At 36.2% G+C, this 16,892-nt stretch overlaps 1 protein-coding gene and 1 pseudogene across 1 annotated transcript; one reads left to right on the top strand and one right to left on the bottom strand.

The window, feature by feature from the left end:
* The first annotated feature begins 9,511 nt into the window (after positions 1 to 9,511).
* On the top strand, positions 9,512 to 13,418 carry LOC120158761 (annotated as a pseudogene).
* Positions 13,419 to 13,821: 403 nt separating this feature from the next.
* On the bottom strand, positions 13,822 to 15,142 carry LOC120158760 (adenosylhomocysteinase-like; the record flags this gene model as incomplete). Its single annotated transcript, XM_039169529.1, has 2 exons — positions 13,822 to 14,614; positions 14,675 to 15,142. Coding segments are annotated over 2 exons (1,230 nt in total), but the record flags the coding sequence as incomplete, so codon positions are not given.
* Between the last annotated feature and the right edge of the window lie 1,750 nt (positions 15,143 to 16,892).

Here is a 16,892-nt window from a genome sequence, read left to right as displayed (position 1 = left end):
TATCAGAGCTCAATGAACATCTAACCAATTAACTTTTACATCAACGAAAGGAAACACCTAATTTAACATTTCAGACTGAATAGTATTGGTACTCTACCCACAGTACCGATACTTCTCTTTTATGGTACTGATAGCTACTTAAGAACTGATACCATTTTGGCATTCTGGAATTCATTTTTAATTACAATATCGATACCTTACTCTTGGTATCGATACCTCCACATCAGTATCAAACTATTCCAATCAATAGCGATATTGTTCATCAGATTTATACTCTTTCCTTCAATTTAACCTTTTAGTATCGATACTGTTCTTCCAGTACCGATATCTTTTCCTAGAGTTCACTTATTTCATTTCAAATTTTATCCAAAACTCAACTAAATCTCATACTTTTAACCCCATTTAAATCCTTAAACTCAATATCACTTATCACATCCAACTTATAACACTTAAATCCCTTTTATCATATAAAATTCTCCATAGAACACTTGAATCTAAAAATCATACCAAATCTTAAAACATGTTCTTAATCCTTTCTAACACTTCTAACATCTTATCTAAACCCTTGACAAGTCAAATATACCTTTAGAAATCCAAATACAATCAATTTTAATCAATTCTCTTAAAATCTCATTTTATTAATTTACAAATAACTCATTAATTCCATGATTTTTTAGTTATCCTTAAGCTTTCTTAAGCTTTTATATCACCCAAGGACTAAAAACCAATTCAAAAACGAAAGAAACAATCAAATTTAAAATCACTTACCTTAGCCATGGTGTTCACGGTGGGAAGAAGAGAAGAGAAGAGTTTCCAGATTTTTCCTTTTTCCTAATATCCCACATGATATATAATTCTAAAAAATGAATTTTAAATTCATTGCTTGTTAAAAGATCACTTTTCCCTTCAATTCTTCAGTCTTTGATAATAAGTCCTAACCAAATTTCCAAAATTTAATCCTTTAACTTTTCAATTTATCAAAATCACACTACTAACTTTAATCTCTTACACTTTAGTCACTGGCCCAATGTTTTTGGTATTACACATCACCTCGCAGATTTTCGAGTTGCTGGCTCATTCAGTTGGGGCTCCGTGGTTTTGGCATCTCTTTATAGAGAAATGTGCTAAGCAACTAATTATCAAAAAATGCTATCGACGAATATCTCGTTCTTCAGCAGTAAATGGCATGGTATCACATGCTATTTTTATGTCCGGTCATGAAAAACTCATTAGTCTTTCTGTTATTGATGAGGTAATTTCAATATTGAGTTCGTATATAAATAATTTTTTTGAGTATAATGAAAGTATGTATTAAATTTATTATTACTTACCTTTAGTTATCGTTATATAATTAAAATATTATTTTGATAAGAATTATATATATATTTGTTTTAGTTTCAATGGACTCTTTATGCTACTGAAGCAATGAGACATTGTATCCCACCTCACTTGAGTGGCATATTAGATGTATGAATGGCGGTGGTCTCTCTGATATGTTATGCTATTGTCGAGTGACATCCAACTGGTCGAGTGCTCAGCCAATTTGGTTTTATACAATCTATTCCTAAAGCACCTATAAATCTCAACAATTTGTATAAGATCGATAGACGGGCAAAAAAGAAGTCAATTGGCTGATGAAGCATGAGGATGGAGCATTCATCGGCGACGAGAAACGCATCCACCGTCACAACATCATCATCCCCGACTCATGGAAAGAGAGCAGACACTTCTGGTTCATTCTCAACTACAGCACCAGAACCATCACAACAACCATTGTCTACACCGTTTTACATTATGTAGCCGTTTCAGATGGGGATGCAACCGTTTCAGATAAAACCGCAGATGTTTCAGATGCCATCACAGCCGGTTCAGATGCCACCGCTGATACATGCATCACAAGGCTCACATCAAAGGAAGAAGTAATAACTCTTCCAAATGATCCACTCGTCCAAGCATTGGAAAAGAAGACCAGAACAATAGCATACTTGAGACGACTTTTTGAATGGGATCCTGATCTTATTTGGTCAACATGTCTTCTGAACATACAACCGTCTATCTCTTATCTTTTCAACGGTTCTTGAATCGCATCAATCCGATATCGGAAACTAAAGATAGAACCATTTTATTGAAGATGGTGCATGCAGGAAATCCTATACGGGATTAATACGTTATTTTGTAAATATTACGAATTTTCAATATTTATATTGATTATTTGTAATATAATTTAATATACGATGATTAATTATCTTTTAGGATCAGATTTATTATTTTATAAGGAATTAAGGTTGGGTTAAATCAATATTTTTAGTTATTATTATTTTATTAGGAATTAGAGTTAAAACATGTTTAGTTTATTATTATTTTATTCTTTAGTTATTTAGGACCTTTAGAATTCAACCCCTATATAAAGGAGGCTTCATTCAACTTTGTAATTGAGATTTTTTTGATCAATAATACAACGAGAGTTTGTTTTTACAAGTGCTGATTGCCTTGTGCCTTCGAAGCTTCTTCTCCTGGAGTTCTTTCAAGTTCTTGTGAGGGAGATTAATCTTCACACTCCAATTTGCCTTTTCATCACGACTAGGAGGGTTGGTTAGAGTAGGAGGGCTAGATAGGACACTTATCCATCTATTATCCACAAATCCATTCGCACCATCAATCATCTTTACCGTTCACCTTCATAAGGGAGATCTTCTGATTTCTTTATTATCTTATTTCATCTTCCGTTTATTTATCTTTTGTTTATTTTATTCTAATCTTATTGCCTTGATTCCAGCACATAAAAGAAACCCTAAAGAATCCTAGCTGCTGCCGCCATCTTCCCCTATTCATCCCCTTTGTTCTTCATCGAGTCTAGAGCTTTCTAGCTTTGATTCTTCAACAAGAGCAACGTTCATCAATCCGCCACCGCTTCCCTATCAATTGGTATCAGATTTGGGCCGATTCTTAGAAAGAAGCAAGCAATTTTGCTTGTTCTTGCACACGAAACCGTCAAGGTACCCCAACGGAGCTAGTTCAGAGAAGATTCATCGTTTCAGGTTCTTTTTATTTAATTTTAATTTAGATTCAAATCCTTCTTGTTAGTTTGCTATTTTTTTAAAAAAACAAAAAAACAAAAAAAAAGGCAAAAAAAAACAAAAAAAGCCAAAATTTCAAAAAAATTGAAAACGAAGGTATTTAGGGTTGATTTTCTGCAGATATCATATCCATATTAACTTTAATTTCCAGTCCAAAATTCACTTCAATCAGAGTTCATTAGAGCCTTCAAATACATCATTCAAGTTTTATCAGCATATTCGGTCTATAATATTGTCGAATTTCTTGAAAATTATACAGGATGAATTTTGTGGTGAACATTTCCAGATTGAAACTTCATATATTGTAGATCATTCACACAAAATATCAGAATTTTTAGAGATCAATAACAACTTCGAAGAAAGTGATCAAGAAAAACATATTGTTTGAGGACTCACCGTTCAACAGAGTCTACTGGATACTACTGAAGGTATTTGGTTCTGAAATTTTACAGGTAGTTTCTTGACGCATCAAAAGACATTCAAGAATTTTTCCAGAATTTTTTGACACCGGTAACCCCCTCAAAAGCGTTGCTCAAATTGATCCAGCGTTTTCCAGGTTTCTGGGTTGGTTCTTTTTTTTCTTCGACTCTTAGTGCTTTAGGTTCTTTTGTTTTTCCTTGTTATTGTTCTTTTGCATTATCTAACACATTATCTTCATTGTGTTAGTAGGACTAAAGAGTTTGCATACTTCTTCCTTCTTTGCATTCTCGTTCTCTTGGAGTCTAACCCTTGTTTGGCCTCTTAGAACTTTTAGGTTTTCTTATCGCCTTTGCTAGTAATCAAACTCCGATACGAACTGTGGAAGACTACTTGGTAAAGTGAGTTTTAAAGAGTACAAGATCGGCTTACTTGCCTCTCGTTGTGTACTTTTTTTGGAGTGACTTGTGAGGTTTCTTGCTTTGTTGAATTTTCTTTCTTTTATTTTTATTTTACTTTAAAATTTTCTTTTGAGTGTTATGATTTCAGGATGGCGACAAAACAACAAGACACTTACGGCTATCTTAGCCACACTTTCCCGACTCACAATTCAAGTTGAAAGATTTGATGAAACCGTGAGAAAATGACAAGAACCACAACTGGATCTACCAAACCAAAATCCAAGACCAAACAATGTTGAACTTTTGGTACCCAGGCGAGAACAACCACGTTTACAAGCACCCGACTCTTTGCAAAACCAAAGTTCACGATCCCGTCTTTCAAAGGAGACACGATCCAGACAGGTACATCGATTGGGAAGGAAAGTTGATCTCATGTTCGCATACCATGATTGCCCCCAAGCTAAACAAGTTCACCTCATCACCATGCAATTCAAAGGATATGCTCGAACTTGGTGGATGCAAACAAGGAAAAAGATCCAGAACTTCCAAATTCCAACAATCACTTCTTGGACCGACCTCAAACAAACCATGAGGAAGCGATTCCTACCGACACATTATACAAGAGAAGTTAAACTACGACTACACCAACTTCGACAAGGTAGAAGTTCAGTTGAAGACTACTACAAGGAGATGCAGTCCTTACTCAAGGCTAACATAACCGAAAAAGAAGAGGTAATCGTGTCAAGATTCGTCGCCGGCTTAAACTCAAACATCACTGATCTTCTTGATCTCAATGAGTACGAAAACCTCGAAGATACACTAAAGAAAGCAATGACAATCGAAACACAAATACAAAGGAGATTCCGATTCAGAGAATATTACCAAGGTATTTCATCCTCTTACCAAGGTAATCCTTCAAATCCTTCCTCATCTTCTACTCCATCTTCTCTGAAAAAGCCAAGAGATGACAAACCTAACAAGGAGAAAGAACGACCAGCAAAGAATGACACACTTCCAACCCCTAAAGATCAAATGATAATTTGTGAGGAGGTAGAGAAAGTAAAAAAAGAAAAAGCTGAGAAAAGGCAAAAGAAAAAGAGGTCACTAGTTTCAAAAACCAAAAGAATAATGACCCATGGGAGGTGAGTGAACCTAATTGTGAGAAGAAAAGAGTGACTCAAAATCTATGTGTGAGCACAAAAGAATTGAGAGAGAACCTTCTTTACAAACAACCTTCTATCCTTGTTCACTTTAGGGAATCAATTGTTTCGATTTCTAACATTAACAAGGATTTGCCTAGTGTGTTTTCATCTTTGTTACAGGATTTTCGAGAAGTGTTAGGTGATCCACCTAACGAATTACCATCGAAAAGAGGAAAACAACACCAAACCAATCTAATTCAAGGTTGCATCATACCTCGTCAAACATACAATCTCGAAGAAACCAAAGAGTTAGATTTGTTACAAAAAGGATACATCCAGGAAAGCCTTAGTCGTGATTAATGACGAAACATGACTTGAACAACTCCACATGCTTTATAGTTCATGCACAGAGAATCCATGTAAATGATGAGAAAGTAAAAGCAACACGAGACTGGACCACACCATCTTCCATCGCCAAGAGTTGTCGAATAGTGCTAGGTGACCCTCATGACGGGTTACCACCTGAAAGCCCTAATCACTATGCCTTATCAATTAATAGTCACGATTTACGGGAGTCCAAAGACCGAGGTAAGCAAAACACAATAGACGATGCACTACCACGAAGGTATACTCTTACCTATCAAACGCATACTACTATTCCGAGAATTGAACATATCAAAGATGTATATCACAATAACTCAGATATTTCTGATAATTCTACCCATACTTTTAAAAGTGCTTCTAATGAGCTTTATCTTGTATATGAGTTTCCTTGCCAACTAAACAGGTTTTACAGTCCACACATCTCCTCCCGAGAATTCTTAATTCATGAACCACACTTAGGAGACTTAAGGGATTACTTTAACAAACCAGTTGACATGGTTTTTTAAACACTCATTCTCGCCACAAGAATAAAACCATGGAGAAATTATCTGAAGCAATCATACAGAAAGCCAACAAGGTCGACGCCATGTTGAATTTCAACCAAAACATCATATTACAAGACTTGTATGCAAAAGGATTTCAAGACTACAAGAAATCAGTTCCTATAAAGAAAAACCTCGACTAAAACGCATAAAGACATATCACATTGATCCTGGTAAATGTTTCACAAGTTTTCCGTTCAACACATCTAATTCTCTTTCTTTTGGATTTTCAGATTCGAGGACGAATCCTTTTGAGGAGTGGGGGAATGATAAATGCATCAGATTCCATAATACATGATTCTTTGGACTAATGTTTCTACTCGAACCTATTAGAGAACAAAGTCTCGAAGATTCAAAGCATTCTTTCGGTAAGAATAATGTGAATGAATCATTAAACGATTCTAATGTTGCTCCCTTTAATGTTTCAGATTCAAGGTCGAATCTTTTTGAAGAAAGGGAGGATGATACATGCATTCAAGGCTCACATCAAAGGAAGAAGTAATAACTCTTCCAAATGATCTACTCGTCCAAGCATTGGAAAGAAGACCAGAACAATAGCAAACTTGAACTTTTTTGAATGGGATCCTGATCTTATTTGGTCAACATGTCTTCTGGACATACAACCTTCTGTCTCTTATCTTTTCAACGGTTCTTGAATCGTATCAATCCGATATCGGGAACTCAAGATATGACCATTTTACTGAAGATGGTGCATGCAGGAAATCCTATACGGGATTAATACGTTATTTTGTAAATATTACGAATTTTCAATATTTATATTGATTATTTGTAATATAATTTAATATCGGATGATTAATTATCTTTTAGGATCAGATTTTATTTTTAGGAATTAAGGTTGGTTAAAACAATATTTTTTATTATTATTTTATTAGGAATTAGAGTTAAAACATGTTTAGTTTATTATTATTTTATTCTTTAGTTATTTAGGACCTTTAGAATTCAGCCCCTATAGAAAGGAGGCTTCATTCAACTTTGTAATTGAGATTTCTTTGATCAATAATACAACGAGAGTTTGTTTTTGCAAGTGCTGATTGCCTTGTGCCTTCGAAGCTTCTTCTCCTGGAGTTCTTTCAAGTTCTTGTGAGGGAGATTAATCTTCACACTCCAATTTGCCTTTTCATCACGACTAGGAGGGTTGGTTAGAGCCATTTATCGTGTTTGCCTTTTCATTGCGACTAGGAGGGCTCGATAGGACACTTATCCATCTATTATCCACAAATCCATTCGCACCATCAATCATCTTTACCGTTCACCTTCATAAGGGAGATCTTCTGATTTCTTTATTATCTTATTTCATCTTCCGTTTATTTATCTTTTGTTTATTTTATTCTAATCTTATTGTCTTGATTCCAGCACATAAAAGAAACCCTAAAGAATCCTAGCTGCTGCCGCCATCTTCCCCTATTCATCCCCTTTGTTCTTCATCGAGTCTAGAGCTTTCTAGGTTTGATTCTTCAACAAGAGCAACGTTCATCAATCCGCCACCGCTTCCCTATCAACCGCCGTAGAGTTTTATGACATATCCTGGTGGATATTATAGTTCCATGCTTATAGATCCAGCTTGGGCTTCATATGCTGCTTATTTGGCGGGTGATGCTTCACCACGTACTCAAACACCTCCAGATCAATTTTTGCAGTCATCGATATCGATGTTTTCGCAATTTTCACAGTTTTCTATGACCAGTGAGATAATTAGTTATACACCTCAAAGCTCTTTATTTTATGGAGGTGCTACATCATTATCCGTCTTTCATTAGCAAAATGTAGTTGCTACTACTGCTGATGATGACGATGAGAGTGAGGAGGAAGAACAACTTATACGAAGAAACCCTCATGAAAATAGACATCTACCGCCCTGTGGAACACATTCAAGAAGCAGACATCGATAGAATTGTTTAGTTTGTAATGTTTTTATTTAATTTTATTTGTTAATGTTTTTATTATTTAATAGTTTGAATTGTATTGTTTGTATTTAATGTTTTTATTTAATTGTTTTTATGGTTTTTAATTATTTAGTCTGTAATTGTTTTACTCAAATTCATATACTGTAATTGTTTTACTCAAATTCATATACCTTAAATACTTCTGAAAGTCGGTATACGAGATCCACAAAACGGTTATAGTCTTGACGAGTATAAGAGCAAGCTTCTATGACATGGGAGCATGACTACTTCAGAGCTTGAAAAAACCCACAGTCACACCACCTGTCTTGTAGATTAACTCTGAACGAGTTAGCTTCAATCCCTTGAAGTGGTCGTGGCATTTCTGTGACACGAAATAATTCATGGGTTCGAGAAAAGCTTGTTACAAACATTCCATTTGAAGTAGCAATTCTTTTTTGTAGATCTGCAACTAATCTTATGTGATAAACATGACCATTTTACATCCAAGTTTCATCTTGTCCCCCGAGCTTGGAAAAAAGCACTCCCAAACGAAAATACATCGTTTTAACCAAAGATGTTATTGGTAAATGACACGCCCCCTTAAGCTCGAATTGATAGCCTCAGTTAAGTTGGTCATCATGTGTCCATATCGATATCCACAAAGTTGGTCGTTTTACAACCGCAAAAAGTAATACAAAACAATTAGTAAATTTTTTTTGGTCAAATAATTAAATATAAATTAAATATAATATAATATAATAAAAATTAATTTTACCTTTTAAGAATTATAACAAAATCTACTTAACTTGATAGAAGGAATTGATAGAAGGAAGAATGTGAAAGTAATTTTGGGTTAGTTTGATATTTGCATTCGGGGATATTTATAGGGGAGAGAGATGGGTGAGTTGTCGAACTTCGGGTAATAATGGAGTACCCAATATTTCAAGGTGAATAATGGAAGGCGTGGATGGTGAACCACGCTTTTGTCGCGTGGCACCAGCTCGGACAAAAACCTAGGGAAGGTGCGGATGGTGATCGGTGTGGCGCCAACTCGAAAGAAAAACCAGGGAAGGTGCGCTTGATGATTTGCGCCTTTCGTCTATGTCAACAAATAGGTGTTAGATCGGTAAAATTTAGTCAATGAGTGTCTGACAGATAATTATTGATTCTTTGGCTGATTTTTGGATAAAAACGCCTTATATTTTGTAGATTGAAGTTCTTTGCTTTCTATTTAATGCACAGATCAAACCTTTTTTCTATTCCTTTTGTTTATGTTCCTGGAAATGACTCCATTGTTTTGTGAGTTTATTTTGTTTTGCTTCTAATGTCATGTTTTTACTTGTTCTCAGTTTGGTTTTTATTAAGGTACATGAAAATTCTGTACTCTGTTCTTGGGTTTTGGATGTTCATTTACCATGCACAATTCTGTAAATTCTGAAGATGTATGACATGAAAATGACATGGTTTAGTTGGTTGTTTATGGGATTTTTGTGGAATGTGGTCTTAAGAGACCATCTTAGAAAGTTTTAATGCTTCCGTTTTATCTAGTTTTACTAGCCTGGGTTTTCCAGAAAACTAAAGATAAGGGCCTTCTCTACTGCTTTTACTAAGTTCATAGTCTAGTTTTTGCGAAGAATGTGTAATATTTGATACAATGTCTCTATTGTTTTATTTCAGGTTGAGGATCCATTTCTTTCTTAGATCCTGCAAGAAAGCTATCTGACGACACCATGGATGGGCGCAGGCATTCTGTTGATCTACCAATCTCAAGAACCCTTCTAGCACTTAGGAGAGTGAGATCATTAAGGGATCCTTCTACCAATTCCATTACCAAATTCTCTTCCTTGTTTGATAATGTCAAGTGGGAAACAAATTCAAGCAATGGTTGCCCTGAAACTGGTCCTAAGCCTAATGAACTTCAAGCTCTGGATTTAACATTTGATGGGCGAAGAAAGGAACAAAGTTGTGAATTTGAGCTGCATTTTTTTCCAGGAAATTCCAACCCCAAGTTGATCCCATGTGGGAATGTTAAAGAGCTGTGATACATCGATTTTCCTGTTAGAACCAGGCAGGCATTTGAAGATGGTTGTAGTGGAGATTTTAAGGATTGTGCATTATCAAACAAGAAAGAATTCCACACTAAAAGAACAATGGGGTTTAAGGACGAAGGTCTGAACTTGACATCGATGTCTCCGAGTTGTAACTCTATAGATGCTTGTAATGGATCCTCATCAGTGAAGAGAGTTCGTCATTGTGCTTTAGAACATAAATATCAATCTTGGAATCAGGTGAAGCTACATGGGGCAAATGGTGATGTTGCAAGTCCATGCCCATCAGTTGATGTTGTTTCGGGTCGTAATACCTCGTTGTATGCGGATGAAGACGTCGAACTTGCTGATGATAGAAATCACCATGGATGTGGAATTAGCTGCTATTGGTCAAAGGCTCCAAGACTGAGGGAATCAAACCCTACTTTGAATTTTGAAGACCTCCCATTATTGCCTGGCGATACAAATGAGTCATCTCTTTGAGGACAAAGTTTCTGGAAATGCATTAATGGTGAAATTAATTCGTATTCGAACAGTCCTTGGAGCTTGAGTCAAAAATTCAGGCCAAAATCTTTTGATGAATTGGTAGGACAAAATGTTGTGAGGTCTCTTTTGAGTGCCATTTCTAACGGAAAGGTTACCACTTTCAACCTTTTCCATGGTCCTCGTGGAACAGGCAAGACCACTGCCTCAAGGTTTTTTTGCAGCTGCTTTAAATTGCCAGTCGGTAGAGATTGATAAGCCATGCGGTCAATGTCGAGAATGTATATTGTTTTTTTCTGGAAGGAGCAAAGATGTCAAAGAGGTTGATTCTTTGAAAATCAATCGCACTGATAGGTTAAGGTCCCTTGTTAAAAATGCCATTGCCCCACCAGTTTCGTCACGGTTTAAGATTTTCATCATCGATGAGTGCCAGTTGCTGCAGGGTGAGACATGGGCCACAATTTTAAGCAGCCTAAAAAAACTCTCTCCGCTTATCGTTTTTGTTATGAGTACACCCGAAATCGATTTGTTGCCAAGAAGTGCAGTTTCTTGGTCCCAAAGATATCACTTTCCAAGGATAAAGGATTATGATATTTCAAATAGGTAAGAGAAAATCTGTGTTGAAGAAGGTCTGGACTATGATCAGGTTGCTTTAGACTTCATTGCTGCTAAATCCAGTGGTTCTCTGAGGGACGCTGAGATGATGCTTGATCAGTTGAGTTTGCTCGGTAAAAAGATCACAGTTTCCTTAACCTATGAGCTTGTGAGTTCTTCGGGATTTTCTTTTTCGTTATCTTGAATGGTGTTTCGCTTTCAATGTATGACATTGAAGTCTTGCTTGTATGTTTTTTGGAGGGGCAGATCGGAACTGTTTCTGATGAAGAATTGTTTGATTTGCTGGATCTGGCTTTATCTTGCCAGACTTCAAATACAGTTATAAGGTCCAGGGAGCTAATGAGATCGAAAATTAATCCTATGCAACTTATATCACATCTGGTTAATCTCATTACAGACATCCTCACTGGTAAATGTGACGAAAGCGGTTCTGAAGCTGGAAGAAAGTTTTCCAGAAAGCATAGTTGTAAGTTCCACAGATTCTTGCCATGCATTGTTATTTAATTCAGTATTTTGCCTTCTAGAACGTGGATGTGAGTCGGAAAGGTTGAAAGACTAATTAAAAGTATTTAAAGAGTAGGCAAAAGGATTCAAGTATCCTTGATTAACCATATAGCCTTAGTAAATGCCATGAAATATACAGATTCATGTATTGACATAAATATCGTCGGTGCCAGTCAATGTTTGATGGTTCTAAGTGTTGCAAATTGTTGTGTCACAGCTGAAGCGGACTTACAGAAGTTGAGTCGCTCACTGAGAACGCTTTCGGAAACTGAGAAGCATTTGGGAGTGTCAAAAAATCAAATTACTTGGCTCACTGTTGCTCTTCTGCAACTAAGCTCTATGGATTATAATGGCTCACAGTGTTTGGAAAATGCTCAACAGAAAGGTCAGTATGCTTATAATTCGTATTAACTATATCGTAAGTTTTAAATTTAGTTTAATGTATCGAGAAGCCTCTCTTATGAAGATCTCTTCTTGTTTTCGAAGCAGAAGGTGGTGCTAACAGCACATCATCTTCCGGCGAAAATTCAAATCATCTGTTATCATGTATGTGTAACAGCAATACTGAGGGAAGGCTGGAATCTATATGGAACAGATCAACCGAACTATGCCAGTCCGGTTCACTTAAGAAATTTACGAGGAAACGTGGGAGGTTGTCTTCTCTTTGTATTAATCAAGGTACATGAATATCAGTTTTGATATGGTTAATGGTAGCTTTTGTCATTCTATTAGTGATGAATTGGTGTTTCTCTGAATTCAGGTGTGGCTATTGCTGAACTAGAATTTGGCCATGCCAACCATGCATCTAGGGCTGAAAAATCATGGAAACATATTGCAAGTTCACTTCAGTTGATAGTGGGCTGTAATGTGGAGATTCGGATTAACCATTCTGATACTGGTTCAGTCTCCACGTTTGCAAAAGTAAGAAAACTATCTTGCAGCTTGTTTAGTTGTTCACACAGGTTGTACCCGAAATCAAGATCGTCTACGAAAAGTGGAAGCGATTCTGAGGTATCAAAGAATGCATACCCAAATCCTGGGATAAGTGACAGACCTATTTTAACTTGGTATTCGGGTCATGGGTAGGTTGTACCCGAATCAAGATCGTCTACGAAAAGTGGAAGCGATTCTGAGGTATCAAAGAATGCATACCCAAATCCTGGGATAAGTGACAGACCTATTTTAACTTGGTATTCGGGTCATGGGTTTGAATTCCCTCACAACGATTCTTGTGGAAGGGAAGTTGTCACTGCTTTCAGAAACAGTAAAGGTAACATCCTGAGCAGTGGGGCAACCCCATCGTGCGGACCATCACGAGATGATACATCTCTGACCTCTGCATATGGATTTTATTCACCCAAAGGGAAAGGAAGAGACTATGAATGCCAGATTCTTCCCGTTCATGAGCCTGATTATCTACCAAACTGTTTCCCTAGAGCATTGAGGCCTAAGAAGAAGGTGCATTTGTCCGACAGTACTAAAATGATTCCGTCTGGCAACCAAGAAGGAAACAAACTTGCTTTATCTATTTCTGGGGTGTCATCTTTCAAGAACCCCCTCTGCTCCAATGAATCCTATGTTTTCTATGACTCTGACAACGAGGATAGGTAAGAATGTGTAGAAATGTTACTTGTTTCATTTTTGAAAGATGCATGATGGTATTTACTTTTATCGTTATGCATTTTGGCAGATTGAGGCCGAACTCTGAGGTGCATTGCTGCAGAAACCCTGCATTTCCCTGTAAGAAGGTAATGACACTAACGTTATTGAAGTTTCTCCACAACATTCTAGCCTAAATCCAGTTCAAACAATTACATTCTAACCTATGAATTCTGCAGCGGCCTCAACGTCATCATGCACGCTTCGTAGATTGGGTTTTTCCTTGCTCCACTGGCAATTAGCTTCATGCCACAAGACATTTGCAGCAAGTTTGTGGATGATTCTTATAAGCTTCAAAGTACTGTCTCATTGTCTTGCCATTTTTGCATGAAAATTATATAAAACAAAATCTTGGTCATATACATGTAAGAAGAGAGCATAGACAGGGAAAGTCCTATCCTATGGATAAGGCCAAAATCAGGAAATGTCTAACTGTCTCTTGCCATACTGATGAAGTTCCAACCCAATTTATTCATTGAAGATGATTTAACAATCATAACATTAGCCGATTTTGTTTTTGTTGTCCTGGAATTGAATTGCATATGCGGAGGTTCAAATTTTATATATTTTCAAGGAAAGACATATACTACAATAAGAAAACATCCTCCAACATCTTTTTGCTCTATGGATCCTACTAGTACATAGATAAACATTGGGCAACATGGAAAACAATAAATCAAACAATCCTATGGTTATAGTACTTGTAATGAGGAGGTTTAAAAGGACCTTCAACGGAGACATTGATGTATGCAGCTTGGTCAGGAGTGAGCTTGGTGAGTTTAGCTCTGAGCTTCCCGAGATGAAGTGCTGCAACCATCTCGTCCAAGTGCTTGGGCAAAACATAGACTTTATTTTCATACTTGCCTGTTCCTCTCTCCTTCCACAGCTCAAGCTGTGCAATCACTTGGTTTGTCAAGGAGCAAGACATCACGAAGCTAGGGTGCTTGGTTGCACAACCCAAATTCATGAGTCTTCCTTCTGCAAGCACAATGATTCCCCTATTAGTCTCCGGGAAGACCCATCGATCAGTTTGAGGCTTGATAGTAGTCCGCTTGATACCCGGATAAGTCTCAAGACCAAGCATATCCATCTCATTATCAAAACCGCCGATGTTGCATACAATTGCATTGTTCTTCATCTGCTTCGTATGACTAACCGTAACAATATCCTTATTTCCAGTGGTAGTCAGAAAAATGTCCGCTTCGGCAACGTCTTCTAACCTCAAAACTGGAATACCCTCCATCAGAGCTTGAAGAGCGCAAATGGGATCGATTTCTGTCACAATCACATGAGCTCCAGCTGCCTTAAGAGGAGCGGCACAACCCTTCCCAGTGTCTCCATAACCACAGACAACCGCAGTTTTTCCAGCAATCATGACATCAGTTGCTCTCATAAGACCATCAGTCAACGAATGTCGACATCCATACAAGTTGTCGAACTGCATTCAACACAAATTCTTATGCTTAAAATACATAATCAACTTGTAATAAACCCTTACCTTGCTCTTTGTAACAGAATCATTGACATTAATGGCGGGGAATAGAAGGGTCCCATTAGCTTGCATTCGGTATAATCTTTTAACTCCAGTGGTAGTTTCTTCCGAAACTCCAACTAATCTATCCCTCATCCTTATATATCTTTTGGGGTCAACCAATAATCCTTCTTTGATAATACTCAAAACGATTCGAAACTCAGCGTTTTCAGTCTCATTTGGGTTCGGAAACTTGCCGCTCCTGTTATACTCTTCCTCCGCCTTAACCCCTTCGTGAATCAACAACGTGACGTCTCCACCGTCATCGACAATCAAATCAGGTCCGCCACCGAGGCCCCGGACGAGAGCTTTCTCTGTGCACCACCAGTATTCTTCTAGGGTCTCTCCTTTCCAGGCGAAGACGGAGGCGGAGCCACGAGCAATGGCCGCAGCGGCGTGGTCTTGCGTGGAGAAGATGTTGCAGGACGAGAAATTTTAGGAGTCTTCTCTTCAAATATTTAGGATAACCTACACAACTCAACTATTACTACTATTGTACTTTGGTCTCCGAACTATTATTTTATAAATTTAGTCCATAATATTACTTTATTTTTCTATTTTGATATTTATAAATTCTAACAAAATTTTTAATAAATTAACCTTCAATACTTATAAACTATTTTAGTTATAAATAATTCAATAAATTGACATTCTAATAAGACAGTGACATGTAATATTATCTTTTTAGTAAAAAATCTTAAAACAATTGAATGAGTTTGAAGGAGATCAAACTCGGGACATATAACTAACGATACTTAATCACATAAGATCGCAACATTTATCATCATTTTATTTGTGAAAATTAATAAAATTATAAATGAGTTTGAGTATTCCAAAGGCTTAAATGATAAAAGAATGACAAAAAAGAGTAAACTACGCATTTAGTATCTAAATTATAAATTTTGGTTTATTTTAGTATATAAACTTTTAATTTTTTAAATTCATACCTAATGTCTAATTTTTGTTTCATTTTAGTACCCTGTTATTAAAAACATAATATGTTTAGTACCTAAACTATCAATATTGATCCGTTTTAATACCTAAACTTTTAATTTTTTTTCTAAATTCAATGATAAATTTTGAACATGAGTATTAAAATGAAACACAAACTAAACTTCATATATGGTTTAAAAAAATTGGAAGTTTAGGTATTAAAACGGACTAAAACTAATAATTTAGATACTAAACACGTAATTTATAAAAAAACAATTTAAGAGAATTGAATGTCGCTTTTTATAGTGAAAACACGTACACTTTCATATGAAGATCCCATTATTGCTCCCATTAACTGGCATCCTCCTCGTGAGGGCTGCATATGTTTGAACACAGATTTGGCCGTTTCTGTAAGTTCTGGTATTGGTTTATTGGTGGTATCTTTAGATTTCGAAGGTTCTTGGATCTCGGGATTCAATAAAACGATAGGCGTCACTCAATCTCTACAAGTTGAATTGTGGGCAATCCTAATAAGATTATAACTCACCTGAGACTATTGGTTCCAGAAGCTAATCATCCAAACCGATAGTAAAGAAGTTGTCAAGCTACTTCATGATTCTAAAGCTGGAATGAGTTTCAACTCCCTTGTTCGTCTCATTGATCGAATCCACTGCAGAAGTTGAGTGACTGATTTTACTTGAATTCCATGTAGGGGTAATACATCTGCTGATAAAATGACTAGACTTGACAACAACCAGGATCATAGCTTACAGGTCTTCAAAAAGCCTCACGCGTCCTTATTGCAACTCCTACATTTTGATAAGCACTACTTGTTGTAAGGTTTATTTTTTGAACTCCTTCCAATAAAAAAAAAACTCCAACTAGAGTGATATTTTATGTACTTCCATAATTTAGGGTTTAGAAGATTTATGGGATTTGATTGAAGTCCACATTCTAATAAGAATCAGGGGCAGATATATTAAGGACTAAATATATCTCATTTTTTTGAAAAGTATTTAAATTTAATTTAATGTGTTATGGAGAAAAAAAAATTTATACCTTTTAAGAAAAAATATTAAAAATTTTAAATCTTTATTTATATATTTATGAATTATTCACTATTAAGAACTAAAACTGACTAGATAACAATTTAAAAGTCTGACAAGACAACAGGTAATTAGATTTGTCATGACACTATTGAAATTCATCCATTAATTTTTTTATTAAGCATTTATGTATTCATTTCTTGAGA

This window comes from Hibiscus syriacus, unplaced genomic scaffold (assembly GCF_006381635.1).
Source record: "Hibiscus syriacus cultivar Baekdansim isolate YM2019G1 unplaced genomic scaffold, ASM638163v2 tig00111330_pilon, whole genome shotgun sequence".
Lineage (NCBI taxonomy): Eukaryota > Viridiplantae > Streptophyta > Magnoliopsida > Malvales > Malvaceae > Hibiscus > Hibiscus syriacus.
Note: the sequence above shows the minus strand (reverse complement) of the source record. Positions and strands in the feature narration are given on the sequence as shown.